Below are 26,538 nucleotides of genomic sequence, written 5' to 3' on the forward strand. Positions count from 1 at the left end.
TTCTTTCTTTCTTTCTTGCTTCCTTTCTTTCCACCTGGTTCTTGGTCTTTGTCGTTTTTGAGTTCCCTATACTACAACTTGCTTCTTGTACTTTCTTTGATTGACAATTTGCTAGTTGCTCCAGACAGTCTAAATAAATAAATAAATAAATAAATAAATAAATAAATCCACAAAATGTTGCTGCAGCTAATTCCTAAATGTTATTTAAAATACCAATAAGTACCCGAGCACCCGTTGAAATGGCTTTCAACCCTCCCCTCTTGATGACCACATATCAAATTTAACAGACACGTAGTTTGATGGTTAAACTGGATGAATCAAAAGGTATATGTCTTTATAATATTTAAAGGGAAGTTAAATATTAACGTTGGTGTCTAATTTTTTCTCGAGACATTCAAATGATTAGTAAAGAGGCATATTTAATATGTAAATAAACAATGACACAGAGACACATAAACGAGTGTTGAAATCGTGTTGCTGTCCATGGTGCTGGTAGAGGCTCTGCGTCTGATGGCGGTAACATCATGCAAAAACCTTTATAAACATATCCTAAGGGAATTAAAACATAATTTTAAAAATTACACGTCGTCACTATATGTATTGTCATTGACTGGAGAAACCATGCGCATGATTATGTCATCATGGTTTACAGTTCCTGTTCTATACATTTATGAATGAAGTCAGTTTAAATTATGCCAATTTTAGACATGTATCTTCGTAGTGTTTTGCATTTGAATACACGTTCTTATTTTTTATTTATTTATTTATTTTGTACGCGTTTGATGTGCACACGTGAGTGTGCTGGCACGTCATACAAACCAGCTCAAGTAGGCTGGACATGAGCACGTGAGCTAATGTGACACATCTCAGGGTGCTAGCTTCCGGTCCTTTCAGCCAATCGGAGAAGAGTGCGTTACGCCTTATAAAGCCATCCGCTGTCAAGCCTCCCTGCTCATGTCCCCCTGTCCTATGAACCTGTTTCGACCCACTACTACTGCATCACTGATCCACCACAAACCGTGAAGATGGCGGCCCGGGTAGGAAAAACTAACATTATATTGTTACATATGGCGTTTTTAGACGAACACACGCTCGCTGTTCTGTATCCAGATAAAATGGGCTACAAAATGTCGGATTATAGCTCGATCGCTAGGACTATCTTTAGTGGAGCCAGTCGAATGTCATTTGCGAGTGTTATTTGTATTTATTTATTTCATTTGCCTTGATTCTGCAGCCTCACGTGTGCTTGTAATGTGCGAGACATTCGCCATGCGTGTATAATCAGTCAAAAAACGAGCAGAGCCCGGTCAAAACAGGAGTGTGGCTGCTTAATCTCGGGAGCTGCTTGCCCTTGAGCCGACGCTGCTGCGTAAAAAGCGGTCACTGATTATAAAGTCCCCGTCCACTGGCTTCGCATCTAACATGACGGTGTGCATCATTCTACTGTGTGTACCTCGATGGTGTCATGTATTGTGGTGGGAGCCCAGCCCCTGTAGTTCTGAGGTGACAGTATGGTTCAGACAATTCATTCTGCAGTCTTTTTATGCGCACAATCATGAAACGTATTTGAGGAGTGGCACAGCATAGTTGTACATAGACTTGAGTCCAGGTTTATCTAATGTGCTGTCCGGTAACATGGTAGCTCGACACAACCTGTGTGTATTCACAGTAGTATTATTATTGTATGGTGTTTGCCACTGGTTGGTTTCTTATGGACAAATGCGGTTGGTTCTGACACTGTCCTGCAAAAAGCAGATGAAGCTCACATTTACGTATATATTTTGCAGGGCTGCGAATCTTTGACTGTCTCACGATTCGATTCGATTACGATTTTTGGGTCTACGATTCGATTCAGAATCGATTTTTGATTCTCGATTCAAACGGTTTTGATTCAAAATTATTTGATTGACAAATGATTGCTGCTTCAATTTACAGATATGCACAACATTGTCATGATCTACTCCAGTCTGCTTTGCAAGACAAAATAACAAATAGAGACATTAAAGTGTCTTTTTTTTGTTTTTGTTTAAATATTTATTAATTTTGTATTGTAAGTGCCTTTTGCCACAAAAACAGCATGTGGGCTACAACTGCCTTTTCCCCTTGTTGTTCATTTCTAATTTAAATTAAATCGATTTTTGGATATTAATTTCGATTTGATTAATAAATGAGAATCTTGATTCTTTTATGAATCCATTTTTGGCACACCCCTAATATTTTGAGGGTTTTATTGGTCTAATACTTGAAATATTTTGGTTAGGTACACTCTCTTTAACATAACCGCATGGTGAGGTTCTGGTTTCAAATCTCGGCTCCAAATTTGCATGTTGAGTTGAGTTGAGTATTTGTGCGGGTTTTCTACATGTACTCCAGATTCCTCCCACATTACAAAATTACGCCTGTTAGGTTCATTTAAGACTCTAATTTGTCCCAAGTTGTAAATGTTAAGTGTGAATGATTGATAGTTTTGTCTGTATACTGTATGTGCCCTGCAATTGACTGGCAATCAGTCTAGTGCAGGGGTCTCCAAGTTGGGTCCTCGAGAGCCCCTATCCAGCCTGTTTTCCATGTCTCCGTCCTTCAGCACAGCTGAATCTAACGATCAGCTAATCAGCAAGCTTTGCAGAAGCCTGATAACGATCCCGATCATGAATCAGGTGTGTTAGTGGAGAGAAACATGGAAAACAGGCTGGATGGTGGCTCTCGAGGACCCAACTTGGAGACCCCTGGTCTAGTATGTATCCTGCTTGAGTGTATACTATATACTATGTACACATGTCTTTCTGTTACCTTTCTCTGATAATTGCAACTGGGTTTACTTGTACTTCCTTATTGTGAGGCAATATGTCCATTTCAACTTAACTTTAACAAACCACATGGTTTCCTGCCCTATAAAGGACTAGTTGTCTTCCCTCTGATGATTCATTGTCATTCACCGGCATATGTGAGGTTTTTAAAACCTAGGCATCTGCATCCTTTCCGTTTCACACATATTGCTAATAGTGTTAGCATTACACAGCAAACCTTTATGCCTGTTAAGTTTTTAGAAAATGAATTCTAGCAGTACATTAGATCACTCACACTTGCTGCTGCACACACGAAAAACAATGACATTGATAAGTGACCTCAGTCAATTGATTGCTGATGGTACATTTTGTGATCAAACATAAAATGCGCAGACATCCCTTCTTGTCTTAATGTTGTGAAAAAGTCTTGTTGAAATAATAGTAACACACAATTACATAAATACTTGTAACTAATAAGGTAAGACTGGGAGGGTTATTCTTCCTGCCGAACATAACAAATCTGCAGCAACAACAATTTGCTGTGTCAGAGCAACCTGACAGCTTGGCCAGATTACGTGGAGCATATTTGGTGCAGCAGGAGCTTGCTTGTCTGTAAGGCTTTTGCATTGGAGTCATATAGTTGAAAATAAATACGTTTCAAATGAAGCATACTTGCCAGTATAGGTGGAACAATGTAAGTACACGTTAATGTAATGTTTCCATTGTGAAAACACTTCAATCTGCTTGGAATCACTCACAAGGTTGGCCAATGTATAATGTCAAAATTAACAGGACAGCTTCAAGACATAACACCAACACAATGATACTTTCACTAAAACATGGATTTACAGTGCTCAATATATGAATACAGCCCCACTAATCTAAATATGGCATTCTGGTTAATATCGCGTTAGTGGAATATGGCTTAAGCAGCAAAATCCAACATTTTTTTTTTTTTTTAAATCAATATCAGAAGGCGGCCATTTTGCCACTTGCTGTCGGTTTCAGGAAACAGGTGAGCTGTGATTGGTCATTGCCTGAGCCCTGAGCACCTGAGACCTGTGATGTCATCTTCAGTCGACAGCAAGTGATAAAATGGTTGCCCACTGAGATGGATAAAAAAGGGCTGGGTTTTGCTTCATTACTCATATCCACAATGTAATATTAATGAGACTGTCATGTTTAGACTATCAAGATCACATATATTATTGTGAAGAACTGATTAATGGTTGAATTCCCCTTTAACTCACAACATAAAAAAGTAACATTGATAACAGAATGAATGCATAGTTCATAAAAATCCTTAGTTTAATCAAATTAACTAATGTAAAAAATTAATGCATCCCACTACAAACACAACTACATCTAGTATTTTCTATGACCTCTATGACTTTTATGGATGTCTGCTCGGCCTGGAATTAACAAGTCTTTTTCTCAGGGTCTACTTATTTGTGCAAAAATGTTCTTCAACAAATTTGTTCATATTTTTGTGTGTAGTAATTAACAAATCTTGATTGCAATCAATGGCCACATTTTTGGGAATATTTTGTAGTATAGTACCCCCCAATCAAAAAAAAACACAGAAAAAAGATTCTGAAAGGAAACTAAAGGTGTTCTTACAAACCTGTCGGGTTGTACTCATTTATGTTGAGCACTGTAGCATTTTCCATGTCCTATTTTCATAGGAATGTCTTTTAATTATTCCTCATTTGTGGCAGTAAGTTATAAGATGTGATGTCTTTCACAGATGCCTTCATGCAAAAAAAGGTAAAACATCTGAAACCAAGGGGTAAAATATCTGATCTGAGAGTGCACTTCTATTCACATTTGCATTTCAAAAGAATTTTGATATATTTTAGCACAGATCTGTACTGAAAAGAAAAAGTTGCTATTGTCATGAGTGTTTCATATTTTCAAATATTTGTTTCAGAACTTTATACTAAAACTGTAACTTCCACAAGACCCTCAGTAGCCCTCATGCAGGTAATGCAGGTAAATGCTTATGGACATATTCTCACTTTTGTCAAGTACCATTTGAAAAGTGATTATGAAAATCTATTTTTTTGTATTTATGTAAATAGAAGTTAGCTCATACCTTTCATTGTGTATATGTTTGGAGAAAAAGATGATGGTCATCCAGTGTGAGTCAAAATGGCTATCAGCCACCGCGGACCCCCCCCCCCCCCCCCCCCCCACACACACACTTCCATCCCCCACTCAATTGCTTTTATAAATTGATGTCTAGTCTCTATTCAATTATGGCAATGAAGGCCGCTTAGATTGTTGATAAATGCAATTTTCTGCATGCTAAACATGAGCGCAATGATTGCACTTGCAGGTTTGTAATTATGATAGTGATGATGAATATAGTGATGAGGATGATGAAATTTTTGAGGAAAATTAAATGACTTAGTTAATATTGATAAAAAAAAAAATTACATAGTATAGTGGATTTCAAGAGTTACTCTTTATTTTATCAGAAACCCCCCCCCACTATATAATTATATGCAAATGTTCGGAAAATCCTGCGCTTGGTGTACCCCGCCTACTGCCCGAAGCCAGCTGGGATAGGCTCCATCACCCCCGCGACCCTTGTGAAGAATGAGCGGTTAAGAAAATGGATGGATGGATGTTTGGAAAATCATCTTGTGGCATACTCTGATATCCAATTTCGATATGGGGGTTCAACTCTCTAGTCTCTACATCTATCCATATATCCCTGTATGGAGTCAAAAGAAAGTATAAAAGAATTGATAATAAAATGTTGAAATGAGGCAATGCAAAAAAAAATAAAATAATAAAGTTTGCCTTTTTGTTTGATGTTTTCTGAGATACAGGACAAACGCTATGACGTCACAGTTTTGCTTTAGTAGTTTATGGATTAAATGCCGAAATCAGTAAATACTACTCATCACTCACTGCAATTCTTCAGGTCCACTTAAGTTTTCTAGCTCAAACAATAAAACCGATCTTTTTGTTCTTAGCCTCAGACATGATGCGTGGGCATGCATGTACGCAGTCAGCAGCAAATATTGACACAGACACAATTCTCATATTTTACAATGGATTTGTAAAGAAAGTAACAAGATGTTCTTCAACTGCAGATGTTTAGCTTTAACTCATTCACTGCCTTTGACAAGTATACTTGTCAACTGTATTTTTTAGAGCGGTGCTAAATGGGGGCGAATCTGAGCATGCTCCACTGTAAATATCAAACTTGGAAACAACTTTACTGATGCCCAACCACCGGTAGATGACATCATTGCCCCATTTTATAGGAAATAAACACAGTTTCAGAGTCCATGGGAGAAATGGCTGTATTTTGGCAAACCTACATTTTTCTGCTGTCAATTATAAAAGAACGGGACGGGACAAAAAGTAGGGAGTCTATTCTGTTATTTGGTAGATTCGGTTTATATATAATTATTGAATGTAATATCACGTGAGTATTGGAAATGTAAACATTTTCTATAATGACTGGCAGTGAATGAGTTAATTGTATTTGCAACATATTGTATGCCTCTCACTTTTTAGGGACCAAAACTAATGCAACAAATTAACAATAAAACTTTCTTTTTTCTAATAAGACTTGGTTGCAAACCCTTTTGACAGTCATAAAGTCTGCAACGCATAGACATGACCAGATGCTGGATTTCATCCCTGGTAATGTTCTGCCAGGCCTCTATTCAGTTTCTGCTCTTCCCTTCAGTTTTGTCTTCAGCAAGTGAAATGCATGCTCAATTGGATTCAGATCAGGTGATTGATTGGCCATTGCATAACATTCCTATTCTGCCCTCGCAACACATTCTCAGCTTGGTGTAGCTAGCCAAATAGTTAACAGCATTGAAGAGTAAATTGCTCCTTTGCACTCATTTCTCCATTTATATTGTACATTTCGTTTGGTTTGTTTGTAAGACTGAACATTACACAACATTACGCCTTTCACACAATAAACACAGAAAATTAAGAGTGTATTTCTTAAGACTTAGATTATAAATATTCTTTGTCAATAGAAAATAAAGAAAGATATTCAAACATTTCCACTACATGTTCCACAAGAACTAAATAGATACCTGTTCAACAATGTAACAATGAGGCCCTCTACTGGACGAACAAAGCACTCCATCAGCAACGCGCATTTAACGTGAGGGCAGTTCAACTGGTACAATAACCACAGGCAACAAACACATGGACGATAAACTGCATCGTCAAGTAAATCAATAGTCATAAACCTAAACATCAATTATATTACTTACAAAGATCTGATCAAGTTTTTTGTGACAAAGCACAGACACTTATAGATTGTTGCGTGGTCGATGCTTGCTGCGTCTCTACAAAAACACGCCAAGAGTACTGATCACAATGCCGGATATCCACAAAAATAACGACCGTCCCAAAAAAGGCCATAAACAATGGCCAAACTGCGCAAGTTAGAACATTCCACTTTCTTTGCCTTAAAAAAATATTTGGTTGCTTCCGCAATATGCTCCTTGTAATTTGGCCATCTGCACTGTGAAGCACCGTCCATTGAGTTCTGAAGATTTTTGCTGAATATGAGCATACAATCTCTCCTGAAATACTTCAGAATTCACCCTGCTGCCATTGTCAGCAATTACATCATCAGTAAATACAAGCGAACCAGTTCCACTGGTAGCCTTACATGTTGACCTGGCTGTGTAACAGCTGAGCAAGCAATTGTCTCATTACTTTTGGTCCCCTAAGAGGTCGGAGTGACATATACAGAAAGTTGTCATTCCTACTCCGTTCGCCTGATTTGGATGTATAATACATCCCCCTACATAAGCGCTGAAAGTCTCCAGTTAAGGCACATCTTGTTTCATTTCAAATCTATTTTGTTTGTGTATCAGGCCAAAAATGTGAGCGTCATAATGTCCCACTATTTATGAATCTGACCATATTTTGTGAGTGCAAAATGTCTTTCTCTGTCCGAACACCCAGAATGTTGACCTAACACCTTCAGAATTTGGTTTAAGAAATCACTCAAAAATACTCGGTTGAGTTTACATAGGTTATAGACAAAGGTTTTGATTGCCAATAGGCATTTCTGTTAGTAATACCAAAGACCCAAATGTCAAATGCACACCACTGCAAAGTAGATGTCCAACAATATGCTTGCTTAAGGAAGTCTTGACTTGTGGTTGTAAATTACAGTTGAACAACAGTCCCCCTGTTGCAAAGTCTGCCGCTCCTGGGGAGCCTTTACATCATCTTCCCAAGGATGGCTTGCTCGGAATAATAAATTTCCTCCAGAGGTAGAAATCTGTCCATACAGGAGTTACCACGTTTGCATTAAGAAATACATGGACAATCACGATAATAATCTAAAACTAAAAGTGCTACAAGGAAGCCAATAAATCAGGTTTCAAATATGATGTAATTCAGGAAAAAAAGCATCTGTAACATCAATGAATCATTTCTTGTTTGTCTGTTTTTACCCCTAGCATTTGTTCTGAAATATGAAGTCCTCTGTCTGTTATTGATTCACACTTTATGTTTGAAAGGGTGATAATCAGTGTAGTCCACAGGCATTTTAAGGTGACTGAGGATGTTGGTCAGATTGTAGTTGAAGTTCTGTTTGCATTAAATCTAGTGTTGTTCCGATACTGATACTGGTATCGGCAGAGGTGCCGATACTGCATTAAAACAGTGGTATCGGTATCGGTGACTACTCACAAGTAACATGCCGATACCATTAATTCCAACGCTAATATAGGATTTTGGATGCAGCATCTTGTGTCTTGCTCATGCACAACATTCACTGATATGTGACACGTTCACTGCATGCCGATCTAAGATATCCTATTGGCCCTTGAATGTTCTGAACCAATGGCAGGAAAGCTTTTTCATGTTGAGGAAAAAAAACCTTAAGTATCGGTATGGTATCGGTATCGGCCGATACTGCAAAGCTGGGTATCGGTATCGGTATCAGGAGCCAAAAAACGTATCGGAACAACACTAATTAAATCCACTACGCTCACCGGCCATATGGCCAACATAAACCATCAGATTAGGGAAAAGTAAAGCACCTCAAAGGCATGTAAGCACTGTTAAGAGTAGTCTTAGTCTATAGGCATCGACTTACATAGCGCTTGCTTGGTAAAAAATCATCAGCCAAACGATCCATCCATTTTCTGTTCTGCTTGTCCTCACTGGGGTCAGAGCTTGACCTGGAGCCTATCCCATCGGACACTTTTTTTATTATGCCATCCAAGGCAAATAAACATGTACATGTTCATGTTGCAGGTGGACATCTAGTTGTAAATTCCAACTAGATTCGAGTGTTGATAGATAAAGATACAATGAATGGAGAGAAAAAAAAAAAGATGGTTCAATCGTGTGGACCCTCAGCCATCAGCGAGGGCTTTGTTAAGTGGATTACGAGGGTGTGTCCGTTGCTTGCACAGATTGTTGCCCAGAGAAATGAATGGAGGACAGTGTTGGGAAGTGATAACAGCGATAATGGATTCAGCCTCACCTGCCTCTTGTCAACCTTTCTCAGCTTGATTTGATGGCATCAAGGAAAAACTACAATAAACGTGATCACGGAAGTACAGTCATTGTGTGCAAATTGTGTGGTGCAGCATATATGCGGGTTGCGAATGTGCCAAGCGTCAGTGGGATGTTTCCCTCATAAATTTCAAATTGTCTTCCTCAGCCCCGGTGTTGGTTCGTTTGACCACCCACTCATTCTTTTATGGCCAAGAAAGGAATTGTGGAGGCTTTATACTTTGAGGATGCTGCTGTTGCCTACACTAAACAAGCACATATCCAGCCCCAACCAACAAATACTTTATTTTATTGTACATTGCATTGCACTCATTGCTCTTCTTGCATTCTTGAAATGTTGTCCTTGTTCCATCGATGCAACCAGGTACATCTAGGGTACAGTTTATGTATCTTATTTTCCGCACTATAAGGCGCACCCAAAAGCCTTCAATTTTTTCAAAATCTCACCATGCGCCTTGTAATCCAGTGCGCCTTATATATGGATCAATATTAGCCGCAACAGGTCTCGCTGTCAAGACGCTCATCGGTGACACTGCACGATCGGTGACGCGCATGCGCAGAAGATTCCTCCATCTTGGATGGCTAGCTAATACTAATACTTTACCTCAGAGAAAATAAAAAAACAGCTGTGTATTCATTTTGGGTGTGAATGGAGTTATCAGAAAGCTGGTTTGTAATCTATTAATAAAGTTTGACTGACCTATCTGACTGTTTTGTTGACGCATAACGTAACCCCAGCCTCTACTGTAGCGCCTTATATATGGAAAAAGTTTTAAAATATGTCATTCATTGAAGGTGCTCCTTATAATGCGGAAAATACGGTAAGTATAAACATGAAAAAGAATGTAGCAGCTTCATTATGGTTGTGGGTGAGTTTGAGCCTATCACAAACAGCCACTCATATTCATATTTACTGACAATTTATATTAGGGATAGACCGATAATCGGCCGGGGCCGATTATCGGCGCCGATATTTGGCATTTTGACAAATATCGGCATCGGCCATTTTTTGAATCTGAAGGCCGATAAAGCTCACTGAGCAGGGGATACTTGCGAACGTAGCGAATTTGGGGTTTTCATCAGGATTTGTAAGATGTTCGCAGTCAGTTTTTATTTGTCGTAAACACATTTGGAACATATTCACACAATTTTTCACCGCGAAAATCTTTTTGAAACGTTTTTACGAACCCTAACAAAAACCCCAAATGAGCTACATTCACATGAATTTGTTACTCAGTGAGAAATTATATATAGTTTGAAAGAATTCCCCCCCCTCCCCATTTTATTGCAAATGAATATCGGCTTGAAATATCGGTTATCGGCCGACTTGACTACAAATAATCTGTATCGGTATCGGCCTTGAAAAAACCATATCGGTCTATCACTACATATATAGTTTTAGATCAACCTAACATACGTACAGTAGTTACATGTATTTGGAATGCCTTACTAGAAACATGTAGTGGGTGTACTAGTTCAGTAGTGCATCCTACTCCTGCTAGTGCACAGAAATGTCTTACGGTAGTGGAAAACATCACTAGTAATTTACTAATGCACTGAATTGTGCTACTAGTGAGGGCAAAGAGTATTTTAGTGTCTGGACAATTCCATGAGCTAGTACACAGTACATTTCGTAGAGTAAATTTTACTCTAATAAAAGACTATATTCAATCCCACTCTAAATAGAGTAAACTTTACACTTGGAAGAGAGTAAAATATTTAAAAACAACAGCAACACTCAAGGTTTGAGGAATTTTCCCACAATCTTCAGCATGGAAGACAGCTACTCTACCAATTGAACTATGCCAGATTTATTGTTAGTTAACATACTGCTGGTGTGTCTAAACGAGGATTCCACCTGACACCTGTGATATATGGATACAGAATAGGAGTGGCATGTGTCAGTGGTTACGTTGTATAAAGTTTACTCTGTTTAGACTGGGACTGAATATAGTCTTTGGTTTTTTTTTTTTTTTTTTTTTTTTTTTTTTTTTTTTTTTTTTTTTTTTTTTTCCCCCAGAGTAAAATGTACTCTACAAACTTACTGTGTAGCATATTGAATGAATCCAAATGTGATGTGAGGTCTGTGAGGTAGACGAGTTTGATGGGCCACATGAGTGAAAAACATCACTTTCAGTCACGTTTCCACCAAGCAGTTCAGTTGAACTCAACAGTCTGGGCTTTCATATTCATCATTGGGAGTCTGCAGGATAAAGATAACTTCATCAGCAAGTGAACGTGACATTTTAGCAGCATGACAGTGTGTAATGTGGCAATTAATAAACGAAGATAAAGGTGACATGATGCAGAGCTGCATTTTGGCGTCCCTAAATAAGCAACACAAACTGATTACAGCTGTCTCTCTGTCATGAATCAAGCATATTATTATTTTTTTTATTTTCCAATACAAATCTAATCTAACCCTAATCAATAAACAGTGGCAATTTTAAATCGCCATGAATTATGTGTATCTGCAAATTTTTTCAGTAGATGGCTTCTGTAAAAACAAACACATTCTGCTTGAAATTAGTTCTGTTTGGCCTCTTAAATATTTATTATTTGTTGGTTTATTACAAAAATAGTTTTAGTTTGTAAAGGTTGCAATTAGGAATATTTACAATGGGGGCTGAATAATTTTGAGAGCAACTGAACTGTAACTCCACTCTACATGCAAGAAAATCGTTTTGGATAACCTTTGACGTGGTGGAATCCTTTACTAAGGACTGGACTGCTTGGTGAAAACAACTTTGCAGTGTCTTGCTTACTTCCCTAAATACTGATGGTATTTAACACTTACTGAAAATAAAAAAAATTAAATAAAAAATAATAAAAAACACGGAAGCTCACTAATTTACGCTACAACACTATCATACTGAAGTTGCTGGGATAGTTTTAAGGGACTGGTAGTAGTTGATGTTTTATGCTTAATCTTCTCTACAGCAGCTGTGGCTATTGCTAAAGTGCACTATAAATAAAATTGGGTTGAAGTCAGGCCTCGGGCTTGTTAAGGCTGCACCAGCCCATTTTGTGCAGGTTGCAACCAATGGGGGGACGTGATTTTGCACATCAGTTTGTTTCCGGTCCGGTTTGCGAACGCGCAACCGAGGGGCACAAAGTCGGAAGCACAATTATTTTTGACGCAGCACACGTCGCAAACCGAACCGGAAACAAACAGAAAAACAGTCCCGCCTCTTGCGTGGCATATACCCCATTAAGCACTCCATTTTGTCACAATTGCTTCACAACTCATTATTGAACAATCAATTTGACAGAATTGATTAGAGTTAATCAATGGACTGATTGATTATTATACCCATCCTTAGTTGACTAAATTCATGGCATCTCTGCTGACAGGATGATTTCTCACAGATGTTGATCTTTCCTTGTTGGAGACCGTTTTTCTGCCTTATTTCAGAATTACAGTTTCCTGCTGTCTGTGATATGATTTTATTGAAATGCTCCAAGGATCTCCTAGATATGAGCCTGAGTTCCACTCGCCGCAACACTGCTGGGCAATTACTGTTCATATTTGGTAAAGTCAAGATTGCTTGCTCACGTACACATTTTTTCTAAACGGACAGATAAAGCGTTACTCTCTCTCCACACTTTGTGGGTGGATAGTAGGGATGTAACTATGCAATGTTCCCTCGTTTTCCACTGGGGTTAGGTTCCAAAAAATACCCGCAATAAATGAAATCTGTGAAGTAGTTAGCTTTATGTTTTACATTTATTATAAATCTTTTAAGACTCTAAAACATCTCACCACACAGTTTATACACTTTTCTCTTCGAGGAATTTACATTTTCTCACATTTATCTCTTGTTTAAACACGCGTCTCAATATTGAAACTTTCACACATTTTATAAAATGGATATAGTACTTAAAAAAAAAAAAAAAAAAAAAATGCAAGCAAAATTGCACTAAAATCCGTGATACAGCGAGGCCGCAAAAAGCGAACCGCATTATAGGAGGATCCTTTGTTGATATTTTTTAGCGCATGCGCGGATGATATGGCAGAAAACATGGCGGACTGTATAGAAACACCATACACGAAGAAAGTTAGGGGGCGAATCACCGTTATTTAAGCACGTTAACGGCTGAAGGGCAGAGGAGGTTTACGGAGATGTATTGGCGACAATTTGAAACTATTGAAAGCCCATATGAGATGTGGGATTATGACAAAATTTGGCCTGACTCACCTGTTTCCTGGTCACACATCTGCTTTGGGGACAAATTGCTCTTTAATACAAAGCCCTGTGCAAAACTGGGTAATTATTCTTCATTGAAGTGTACCTCCATGCGTGCTATCAGTGGCACCAGGAGTGACGTCATGCAACCGACAAATTCGCCCTTCGGAGGACCCAGCCTTGTGAATTTGGACACAGGCAGACTATCCATTACATTTAAGTTTGTGGAACGTCACTCCAAACCAACCCCTTGAAACAATCAACATGCAGTCAACAATCAATAGTTCCATGGGGGAATTATGGAACTTACAACTATAGATGCTGCGCATACACAAGGAGTGAGATCGGCAGGTACCAAAACAGATGCAGAATGCATTATTTATTCGGAGAAGATGAACATGTGGACACTCTAGTCTAGGCCGCAAAACAATATGACTCAGCAGATTTTCATGTCAGCACATCTTTTTAAAAAGTCAGGTTGATTTGCATTCGTGCAGTTCTAGCACCCGCTGGTGGCTAGTTTTTTTTTTTTTTTTTTAGTACAGTTTAATTTTCACATAGCATGTTTTGGCCCTTCTATGTTTAAAATCCACGTTAATGGTCAGATAAAGGGGAATGTAATATGCTTGTGAATCGAGTCAATATGTGGAGGAACTCGATATGTGCGTGCATTAGCAGGTTAGTGCCTCAATGTTAAGCGTTATTAGAGATTGTAGGTTGTTTATATGCATTGCTGTAATGTACAAAAGCACAATCTTGTGTTTTTGTTTTTGTGTTAGTACAAGCTCATTTTTTACAATATTGTGACATTTTTTTGTATCGCCAACCTCCCCACAATATTGTGATAATTATCGTATCGTGAGCTTAATATTGTGATAATATTATATGATATTGTTACGTCCCTAGTGGCTAGGTGCCAGAGACTCTTCCATTTGTATACAAACAAAAACTTAATTGTCCCTACCTATCATGGCCCCTTTAAATGTTTTTTTTTTTTTTGGGTGGTAGGAAAAATTCTAAATGAATGCTTTTTGCAGCTTGCAAGCCGATTCGATTTTTCGAGCTATAACTATATTTAGACAGGCGGTTTCCTACCGGGCTGCAGCAACACTCAAAAGTAACACACTGTTTTCCCTCACAAACAATACCACATTAGAGCACACAATCACCAAGTAGACACATTGAGGACAAACAGAATGGAGATAGACTCAGGCACACACTTGTGCTTCTTTGTGTCTGGCAAGAAACTGTTAGTATGATTTGTCTTACCAAGTGCAATCTGCAGTCCGAATTTACCATCAAGTTGGGTGACCAAACGTCCTCTTTTGGGATGACAGACAATTTTCTTACATTCTGTTTGGGCATCCGGGGTTTTTATAAATTTGTGAAAAAGTCCGGTTGGCATTGCATGACAAGCTGAAGTACACTGTGTAACTGCGACAGGTACCACAATTTCTTTCCTTTTTTTTTTTTTTTGGAAATGGGAATATGGTCACCCTACGACCAAGTGCTCTAATTTATCCAACTGAAATTGTGAAGACCAAAAATATGTAAGGCCATTTTTGGAAATAAATTTTAGTTTTGAAGGAGATCCAGATAATTTCTGCAGCCACAGTCACGTCAAATGAAATGCGTATAAATAGTAGAGAGAGACCGATAATCGGGGCCGATATTTGACATATTGGTACATATCGGTATCGGTCTGTTTTATTAATCTGACGGCCGATATGAGCGATCCATTTAAAACTCCGTCTTTTCGCTTCGAATGCAGCCCAGAGCGTCTCTGTCTGTTATGGAGTCCAACTCCAGCAATGTAACGCCCATAGCAGCATTTGATTGGTTAGCTGTGCAAGAGCCAGAACCAATCAGTAGTGTATGCCGTGTATCACAGTAGCCGGTCACACACGCACCTCCACGGACACAACGCGAGACACATGCTTCGAAGGTAAGTTAAAAGAGAAGAGACTCCGCCGATCGTTTCACCATGATAAGCTAAACACATTGAATTATGTTGTGTATTAAATACACTATATGAATGGAGCTGCATTGCCTTGCATTGAATCCCCGCTAGCTAACAGTGGTGTGTTCAGCTTAGCATGTAGGCTAACACCCAGTAGCTAATTCGCTACTTGAACTACTCGGGGAGGGAATCACACACATTTTCACTTAATTAAGTAAATAATGTTTGTTGGAAAGGTTCCAAATATTAACAGTTGTCATTATTATATTGTCTAGTTCCATGTTAAGAGTAGAGTAACGTCATTATATTTACCTCTCGTGACGCACACATTGCATTCTGGGTCACGTCCACTACTTGTTGCATAGCGGTTATTATGCAGTGAGATGCCACAGTGACACTAAATAGCGTTTAGTTACTTTATATTGTGTTTATTTGTCGCACTGGTTTGCCATTGTGTGCCTTAAGCTTCGACGTCGATTTGATTGACAGCTCGTTGTGCACCTCGTTAAAGTCCGCTCCGTAACAAATTAAGTGTCTCAAACACCGTTTAACTACACGAACGTGTTCTCTTCCGTATGTTTGGCATTAGTAGAGAAGTGCACTAAAGTATAGTGTGCTTATTTGCTCGTTTTGTCTCTCTTTTCACGTCATGTCTGCCGTCATTTGGGACATTATCCTCTCAATGGATGCCACTAATATGTAACATCTACGGCCGTACACGGCTGCAATTAATGTTCAGTGATGTAATTTCGTTACGTGCCTCATACTTTGAATAATGAGCTCATGTTTGGTGTGTTGTATAACTTTCTCGTGTGTTAGTAACTATTCATGTGGACAGCTAAGATAGTGCTTGTTAATGTGAATTAGCAATGTTGCAGCCCAGTTATTATTTAGACAAGTACATCTGTGCCATTAAGTGATACAGTACAGTACAGTAGTGAGAGAATAGTGTGCCCATATACACACACGTGTCTATAAGTGTAAAACACATTAAACAGCAGAAACTGGCAGCGGTCCACCGCAACAATGTCTGTTTAACCAAGTTATTCTTACTATTATTATAACCAAGTTATTTTACTCTACCTTTTTCTGCGTTGATTGGGGCATCCTAAGTGGCAGTAAACTACATGATGAAGTGTCTTTTGACAGTTCTCTTGTAGAGAGGAGTAGCATGATATTGCTGTTCTCGATTTAAGATCCTCAGCTTATCAAAACTGTCTATATGGTAACAATAACAATAATTATAATAAGGTCTACAAGAACTGTATGGTGTTCAGGGATGAATAGTTTTTCTCATGGAATTTTTTTATTTATTTTTGCTGTAGTAATAAGTAATGCCACAGCTGATGCACATTTTGAATGACAGGGTTCCTCCTATTACTTCAAAATATAAAAATATAACATTTATAGAATAAAACTACAAGTATCCCAAATGCTATAAAAGGTAATGTCACATTGGCCCCCACATTTAACTCCCCCCGCCACCAACGTCTTATTGCAGATAGAAGGATGTAAAATGGAAAGTGTAGTGTGAGAATCCATTGTAAAGAACGGTTAGGGTTTGCATTATTCAAAAATTTGGTGCCAACATTTTAACTTTTACTGCAAATGAATATCGGCTTCAAATATCGGTTATCTGCCTCCTTGACTACCGAGAATCGCAATCGGTATCGAGAGCTGTTTCATCAGTTTTCACAAATCTATTTAAAATTCTAAGTAATTGAGCTTTTTTTCTACATGGCCCTGGTTGATCTCCCTTGCTCTGCTGCCACCTGCTGGCCGTTTGTACAATAACTAACATTTCTGCAACCGTTCTTTGCAGTTGAGAGGCTGCATCAAAGCCTTCTGTATGCTCTAGCATAAAAAAACAAAACAAACGTATAAGTATGTCTTTGGGACACTTAAAACATTAAAAAAAACGTATTTACACGTTATTGGGAGCAAATGAGTTAATTAAACAGGCTTTTCATCAACATTTTGTCCTGCCAAATTTAAAGAGTACCTGTTATGTGTTAATTCTTATTGATGGCATGTCAGTCCGTCACTTTGAGTGGAGAAAAACAAGCAATGATACTTAGTCGACTTTTGCCAAGTAAATTCACAATATAAACAATTCACATTGACTGTTGTTTCATAGTCCGCCTTTTTTTTTTTTTTTTTTTTTTGTATTTTTTTTTTTTTTTATAAAGTTTGTTGTCATTAATCAGCAAAACGGGGGTCGGTCGGCGACGAACCAACAGACAACCCGACGCTCCCGACGGATTGTCCACTTCTGATTATCTGACAGAAGCACAAGCTTTTAAGCCTTGTGTATGTTCATTCAGATCTCATATAATGCCAAGAATGAAGACTTCCGCTTTACTTCATGGATCATATACTTGAGCCGTCTGAATCTTGTTCATCTGAGTGACTCAAAATAGACTAGAGCAAAGATTCCCATCCATTGCAGCACCGTACAGCTATTAAAAGCCACTGTGCTCCACCCTGATCCTGCAGCAGTGATTGCCGGTGCAGACATGTAGCTGGATTCCCCTCTGAGGTTCAGTACTATGAATAATTCAGTGGGATGCTCAAGAGTGAGATGTTTAGAATGAGCAAAAGGAGATGATGAGAGTGACCACTTTACTGTAGCACACAGCAACAAGAGGATATACTTGCCTCAGAAAAAGTGGAAAGAACTCAGGAAGCAACATTAGACACGTGGGTAAATTATTAGAAGTAGTAATTAATAACAGGCTTGACACATGTAGAAATTGGGGCAACAAAATGAGGAGGCAGATTATTGGTTTGTTTGATTGCAGATTAAATGAAGCCTTGCTGAGTGTGACATTAATTGATAGTCGTGCTTGAGGAATGGAAGATGTGAAAATAAAGGAGGTCACGAATATGTATGTATTAGTGTGGAACACAAAATGTTTGCCTATTGTTTCTCAAATGTCAATCATCTTTCACATAGGCAAAATTGTGTGGAGAGAGTTCAATCAAAATTTTACTTGATCAAAAACAATGAAATGTCCAGTCTTCTGTTTACATTTTGTTTATCCCAGCTTGTAACATTGAATGCTCCTCAATGTCATTTGATGGAGATGTCTCCTAAAGATGAAGTCACACAATTGACACGTATCAGAAATACAATGTTGTGTCAGAATTTATTACTTTCACCACAAATGTCCACTCTATGCTTTGTGTCTCAAGTGCGATTCAATTAAAGTCAAATATCACTAATGTTACACTTAATGCCTCACGTCGCAGATGTAAAGATGAGTGCGATTGGTCTGTGCCAAGTGCGTGTCCTCCTCCCACTCCACCCCAATACACGCAGTGCATATTTGAAATGATTTTAATTAATCATGTATAGAAAAAAATAATTTGATATGTTGCTCGTGCATTACCATGAAGGCGAGAAACAGAAAAAACATCAAAAATGTTTTTAATTTTCCTTATGTGACCAAATGCATTTGAGAAATAGCAAGCAATAAACCTTCCAGACAAAAGTACGTTCAGTGTAGTAATGTGGACCCAAATGCAGAGAAGCAAGGTGACGAGGCAGGGATGCGAGAAGGTAAGCAATACGACACTACACTAAGGAGAGAGGCTTGATAAGGTACTTTGGTAGAGACACAAATAGCATGGACAAGACTGGGCAATGAACCAACAAGGACTGAAAGCTCAGATGGACATGATAAAACTTGATGAGACACAAGAATACAACCAAAACCAAACTAAACCAAACACAGATCAAGACAAGTTGTCATGAGCCAGTGTAACCAAATCTTAATGGTATCAAGTACATGAACAGACACTCAGCAAAACATGTATATTCAAACTGAAATAATCAAAAAACAACATAAACAGGGATTCTAACTATTTAATTTGAAGTCATGCATCATTTACGAACCATTTGTTACATGCCCGTTTTTATACATCACCATTCTAAGTCTTCCTCAGTGAGTACATCAGATGTCCCTCGATTTAAACTAGCCACAGGAAGCTCCTTAATGCTCGGTCCTTGCACCTCGATACGCAGTTAAGACAATTGAGATGCTCCTTTGAGAACAACTTCTGGGTTGCTTTCAATATTTTGAGGAGCAAGAAGCTAGGAACGATGCAGTTAAGAGACTTGAGATGAACCCTTTGTCGTTTTGCCTTCGTTGACTGCCTACCTATTTCTCAAACCCAGCCTTTTTATTAAAGCTGGGTCTTTTTAGAGCTGTTTTTGGTCTTTAAGTCTAAAATTTGGGTTATCTTCCTCATATTGTCAATGAGTGCTATCGCAAATGAAATTAGTCTGGTTAATTTCCCACTGGTTGGTGAATTGTATTGTAGGAGTGAAGAGCCATTTAAGTTGTACAGTCTGCAACAGGAGAGCCATAAGCGCGGCACATCTCTTTTATGTGGGAAGAGAAGATTAATATCCACTGATGACATTTTTTTGTCTCTAATTACCTTCTCTCTACCTTGTTATCGTGGATGCGCATTTATTCGATTCAATGTTGGACAGATGACACGAGTATGAGTAAAATGCTTGAATGACTTATAATTTGAATTAAGACAATGTGATGCAATCACATTTCTTACCTGGGGACTGCATAGCTGGAAATGTCATGAATTAGATTATTCTTTTATTGTTTTGCCTTGGCATGATTCCGCATGGAGCACTACTGGTGCATCTGTTTAGTATGTCCTCTTATGACTTCTACACTTTCTCCCCCTGAAGCCAATTCAGTACACTAAAAATGCAACTTGTCTGCATTTAATGTGTTTGTCTGTTCCGCATTGTTTTATTACCTCCTATGTCTTGTTTCCGAGCACGCTGACTAATATTTGCAAACTAATCCAGTTCATGCAAATACATCACATGACACCAATACTACCTGAATAAATTTAAATGACCCTGCTCGACCTAATGGAAATTCAAGGTCATGGTGATTATTTAATATTAAGTGGGCTAGGTATTAGGATTTTGTGTAAGCCTACATTATCCCTTGTGTAGTAATAGGCATTTTCCTCATCCTTAATTGACAATTAACATGAACCCTCTTCAGAGCAAACTCATCTGATTGTTTGTGTTGCACTAATCACCACATTGAGACTGTTGTCACTTATCATTTTTAACATACAACATCTTAAAACCTGCATGTCATTTTGCATATGCACACCAATTGGGATGTACCAGATCTGGAGTAAAATTGTTTTAATTCTTGAATTGAGCAGTTTAAAAACAAATTTTCCCATAAAGAAATCTAACTGTTATAGTAAATTGTATAGAACAAATACAATGTAAGGATTTGGTATGAAATACCCTAATTTCTGGCCTCATTTCTGCAAATGAATACCATCATTCCATGTACAGTCCACATGCATGTATGTGTCATGCATGCATGCAAAAAAAAAACAAAAAAAAAATCCATGCTTGTGGCTGCATTATCCTTCGCCACCACGGCTTCGCACCTCCACCTCAAGTCTCCCTCTGGCTCAAAAAAACTGTCTTCTGTCCTTCCTCTCTGCTTGCCTACGCTGGTGCCACAAGGTGGTAATATTTTTCAAGGTATGTATGGAAACACAGCTGTTAAATCCATCAAACCTATACCACTACTGTCTTGCTTTTAAAATTCCTTGGGGGAAGTTAATGTTTTCCCCACCTGGCAACCACAGGATGTAATTGTTCTGAGAGAGTTGGTTGCGTAGAGGAAGTGCGCCACTGTGGTAGGCTTGGTCCCGGAGCTTGCCCAAAGACATCAACCTAATGTTTTGGTCCCAATGCAGCATAGCCACTCAGTGTCGCGTGCAAACCGGAAATGGAAATCCTCTGTCATTAACATTCAGTTAATTAATTTCCCTAGGTGTTCTCAAATCCGTGTCAAATTCTTGAATCCAAGTTAAAATGGATTTACTGCATTACATGATTGCTGTTTGACTTGGTGGTAATCCAAACATATTGTTTAAAAATACATGAGAGATTGGAGTCTCTGAGCACGAGCCCCTGTTGGCCTGTAAAAGATGGTTGCAATAGTTTTCTACTTTGCAGGCAACAGAACGAATTGGGAGCAGGATAACCTGACTGCTGATGTTTTCCTTATTAAAACACGTCTTCTTCTGCTACCTACCAGCAGCCTAATTCAAACAATTCATCTCAACCAGAATACGGATTGATTCGCTTAATAACACAACTGTAGATGAGGGTTTCCTCCCTCTTCCTACCACACAGTGATGACCCCAGCCTCATAAGGCAAACCCACACATCACAATAATAAAAATAATAATAATAATAATATGATTTTGTAGCCAATAAGTACTGTACTGTTTTTTAATTTATTTACATGTGTCGTGATGAATTCATTTGGGGAGGACATCATGTTATTATTATCCGTGTGCTGCAATATTATATTGAGTTTGAGTACATCCTATTTATTTTCTATAGACTGGTTATTAAATATGTTTTCCCAATTGAGTTGTTTTAGTATGGTTCATTTGATATGTGCATTCAGATAGCAGTCCGAACTGTCAGGTATCATGTTCATGTCCTTGAAGAAAAAATAATTTCTGCACATTTTATAGTTTCATTACTTTTTTTAAATATTAGTATTTTTTAAGTAAAGTAACTTAAAGTAGTTAATTTCATCATTGAATAACGAGTAAAGTAATTAGTTACCTTTTCAGAGAAGTAACTCTTTACTTTTCAAAAGTAACTTTAACAACACTGCTATTCAATGAACAACCACGGGTATGTATATTTAAACTCCTTATTGCTACTAAACAAAATATTTTACCTCACTCAAACTTTTATATGTTTTAGAGAACATGTGAAAGAATGTATTTCATAAAATCTAATTGAAATCACATGATTTGCAAGGTCAATGTTAACGCCAACTGAAGCAGAAAGTCTATGGGGTATATGCCATGGAAGGGGCGGGACTGTTTTGTTTCCAGTTCGGTTTGCGACAAAAATACTTTTGCTTCCGACTTTGTGCCCCTGAATTGCGCGTTCGCAACCCGGACTGGAAATAAACTGATGTGCAAAATCACGTCCCGCCTCTTCCGTGGCATATACCCCATAGTTTACTAAAATGTGCAATAATCTCCTAAATTGCAGATTTGGAGTCCTCGTTGAATTCCCTTTCCAACAACTGTTGTGAAGATTGACTCGCGGATAATAAGATGGATGGATGGATGGATGGATGGATGGGGGGTCAGTAACACATAAAACTAATGCAGTTTATGTTGTTCTTATGTTAGATTTAAGCAGAGACAGCTGTGGGTGTCCATGCTTTGCACGCGCAGCCCACTGCGTAACTGTGGCAGTGATTTAAGCCACAAGATGTCAGAGAAACTCGTTTAATTTGTCAGAGCCCCATTTGTATGTGTTGGGTAGTGTTGTATTGAGGTCTAACGGGGCTCACTCACATCATTCAATAATAGAGGTTAGAACTGGTCGCTGATTTGACATGGGGGGGTCTGTATCTGAGATGAATGTGTGTAAGCACAGGAGTGTGACCTTTAGGGGAAATACTGTATTGGAAAATATGTGCATGAAACTTAGCTTTTTTTTTTTTTTTTTTTTTTTTTGAATATGTTAGATCCTGATTAATGAACAATGTCTCAGCTTAATGGCGCTCTAAACGCTTACTCTCGGTCCAACTTTGCTTTCTGATGTCATCGTTCTCGCAACTGTTACTATAACAACCATGTTGTTGGCGCAAATCCATTTCCATGTGTGGTAAATCAGGTGCAAATTTGCTCCAAGCTGTCAGTTTTGTGGGCGTGTTTGCGCCAGTATATGATTAGAGCAATATCCTTAGTGAATAGGTTGGTAACTGGGCGCAGATTGCGGGTGCAGTTGTGGTGCAATATTTCGCTCTATTACCGGACACAGCCCATTCTTAGTGAATATGCTCCTTTGTTTTCAAGCCTGAAAATACATGTTTCTGATTGATGTTGGCTATAATATTCTCCCAGAAATAACTGGTAGGCGCAGGGTACAAGCTGAAGCTGCAAATTAGATGTAATATCAATTTTTCTTGAATTAGCTGAGCTGCAAAAAAAAAAAAAAAAAAAAAAAAAAAAAATTGCAGGTGATATTGGGAGACATGAATCTCAGTAACTGCTTGTGGGTTCAAATCTCAGCTCCGCACTTTGTGGAGTTTGTGTGTTCTCACCTGTGCTTGTGTGGGATGTGAACTGTTGTCGCATTTACTCGAACTGAGGATATTTAATGCAGAGAATGAACAAAATGCTCTGTCAGCACCATCACTGAGTGTCAGTGGAATTTAGTTACACACCCCAAATCGATCATTTGTACTGATTTTGTCAAACAGATTAATGCAGAAGTCTAACCAATATCCCAGCAGGGCATGTTTTGAATAGTCAGTAATTTAGAGGACCCTGGTGTAGACACCTAATGCATAAAGTATCTAAGGTGCATTACTAAGCAACTCAAGAGTGATGTTTATATTTTGTCTAAAAATTCTACAGTAGGCACTAGGGGTGTAACGATATCCAAACATCATGATACGATATCACGATATGAAGGTCACGATACGATAATTATCATGATATTGTGGGGACATTGGCGATATTTATAAAAAGGTCACAATATTGTAAAAAAAGAGAGCACATACTTAAAAAAAAAAAAAGCACAATATTGTGCTTTTGTACATAACAACAATGCATATAAACCACCTACAATCTCTTATAATAATATTGAGGCACTTACTTGCTGACACGACGAGAGGAGGGAGGACTCAGACGCAGATATAAAGTTGGCCAACAAGGCTGCAGTTTTAATGACCGGAAACTCAAAACGCCTCTTAAAGAGGGAAAAAAGGCTGAACAAAAAGAGCTCCAAACTGGAGATACAAAAGGAAAACAAGGGGCAAACTAAGGGCGCAAGACAAGGCAAGGCAAGACAAGACATCAAACAAGGACTGTGGATCAAGGACTGTGAGGACGCTTCCATGCACTGAGATGTGACACTTCGGCAACTGCAGGTGGTGGCTGATGGCTTTTATGACCGGGGTGATTGGTAACAGGTGGAGACAATCATGGGTGTGGACCGGTGATTACTGTGCAGGAGGAAGGGCAAGTGACCTGAGGTGAGAGGGTGGTTAATGACTTCAAAATAAAACGGAAACATGACTATGAAAATAAAAGCATGGCCCGCCATCAGCGTGGCGGTGTGACACTTGCTAATGCAAGAACACATTGATCGCTTCACAAGCAAATTTGGTTCCCCTTCATCTGACAATTAGCATAGATTTTAAACATAGAAGGCCAAAACATCCCTAATGAAAATTAAATTGTACTAATAAACTAGCCACTAGAGGGTGCTAGAACTGCACAAATGGAAATCAACCTGACTTTTTTCACAAATGTGTTCCTTTTAAATATTATGAACATGACGACGATGATATTGTGGCAGTTTTAATATCGCGATATCACGATATTGCCCATATCGTGACATCCCTAGTAGGCACACTAGACCAGGGGAGTATGACTGTGTCTGGGTTGTTTCAGTATTCAGTGAAAAAGGGGTTTAAGAATTCAAAAAAGTACAGCTAATCCAATCTTCTTCATCTTTAACCATAACAACATTAACAGTTGTTCGTGAACTATGTGACTCAGTCCTCACTCAGTTTTTGCATGCTCTTCGGCATATCTAGTTGAGGAATAATGTCGGATTTCTTGAGAACCACACCTTCCTCTGTGCATTCAAGACATGTCGGGGTGCCTCTGTGCAAAAAAAAAAGAAAAAAAAAAGAAAAAAAAAAAAGACATGACTGGTTTAGGGTGACGGAGTCTATCCCTTCCACTTGGTGTCAGTTTGGAATTGTGATTCGCTGAAAGCTGTCATGAGCCTGATCTATGCTAGCCCATAAGTGATTTAAAAAACAACAACAACAACAAACAAACAAACAAATTTGCAGGTCAATGACACAGCAAAAAAGGTGCTAACCGCAATAACATTAAAATTTAAAAATGTCAATTAGGTGGTCGCAAATTATTATCGTGCGGGCCCCAAATTGTTATATATAGACTCTGTCGATAAGAAAAATGTGGATCCCAGAAACACAGACTCAGTTCAGGAAAATACAATTTGTATTTATTTCCAAGCTCGACTCCGACAAAAAGGCTTGTTCGCAGGCAAGAATTATTATGTAACGAAAAACACTCGCAGAAGGCAAGCACCCGAACGATATACACAAAACACTTGCAAAAGACAAGGACAACACACACAATAACCCGGAATAAACCAAACAAAGACTAAACAACAAAAAGCGACTTGGCTACTCACACGGAAACAAAACCAAAACAATGACTATGGCTGGTTGAAATATTGGCTGCAGAGAATTCTTGGACATGACGGTGAGCAAGGAATAATCCGACAGCTTGTGGCTGCTCCTGGAGTCCTTTTAAAGTCATAATTACTGATGCGTTGCAGGTGTGGCGCTGGGGAACGCACCCCCACCCATCACTGGCACTGCAACAATAAAACACAACAGGGCTGAGATCCGAACCATGACCAAATGGCCTCCAGACATACACTTTCTTTCTGTGCACCAATTGTTTTGTAAACATTTCTTTTTTTATTTTTTATTTTTTTTTTGTGTGCATTGCTACATTACCTTACACACTTTGTCATGTTCACGTAATGCCCGTATGAAATAAGTGAAATTGTCTATGATTGATATTACTGGCCCTGTTTCTGACTTGCCTGAAACAATACTGGATACGCTTGTTGGTGGTCAAATGTGCTGGAAAACACATTTGACAATACTGTACTTTTATCATGCTGCCAGAAAACAATCGGTTGTTAGGTTAATGGTTTGTTGTTTGTGTTTATTTTAGTTAATACAATGAGCCTGGTGGATGCGACCCAGACCCACCGACAATAAGTTAAAATCCATTTTTGAAAAAAAAAACACATTATTTAAAAAAAAAAAAAAAAAAGCACAACAAATTCCAAGCATAAACTGTATTGAAAGGACTGTACGGTACCTGATTGAAAAGTGCTGTCATTGAAATTCCCTAGAAAGCAGTAATGCCTTAAGGTATGGAGTTCCCTAGCTGTTATTACATT

The 26,538-nt window shown here is 38.5% G+C and overlaps 1 protein-coding gene across 3 annotated transcripts in view; it reads left to right on the forward strand.

Annotated features, from left to right (window-relative positions):
- Positions 1-882: 882 nt before the first annotated feature.
- LOC144027499 (vesicle-fusing ATPase) overlaps positions 883-26,538 on the forward strand; it is a 54,616-nt gene continuing 28,960 nt past the window's right edge. Inside the window, exons 1-2 of one of the 3 annotated variants that reach the window (XM_077535087.1) lie at positions 910-1,037; positions 20,992-21,009. In XM_077535087.1, the coding sequence (XP_077391213.1) occupies positions 1,026-1,037; positions 20,992-21,009 (30 nt within the window). In that variant the 5' untranslated portion in view covers positions 910-1,025. Of the gene's footprint in view, positions 1,038-20,991; positions 21,010-26,538 lie in introns of all 3 variants that reach the window. The other 2 variants (XM_077535093.1, XM_077535103.1) reach the window with 2 other exon arrangements.

Source organism: Festucalex cinctus, chromosome 1 (genome assembly GCF_051991245.1).
Source record: "Festucalex cinctus isolate MCC-2025b chromosome 1, RoL_Fcin_1.0, whole genome shotgun sequence".
Classification (NCBI taxonomy): domain Eukaryota; kingdom Metazoa; phylum Chordata; class Actinopteri; order Syngnathiformes; family Syngnathidae; genus Festucalex; species Festucalex cinctus.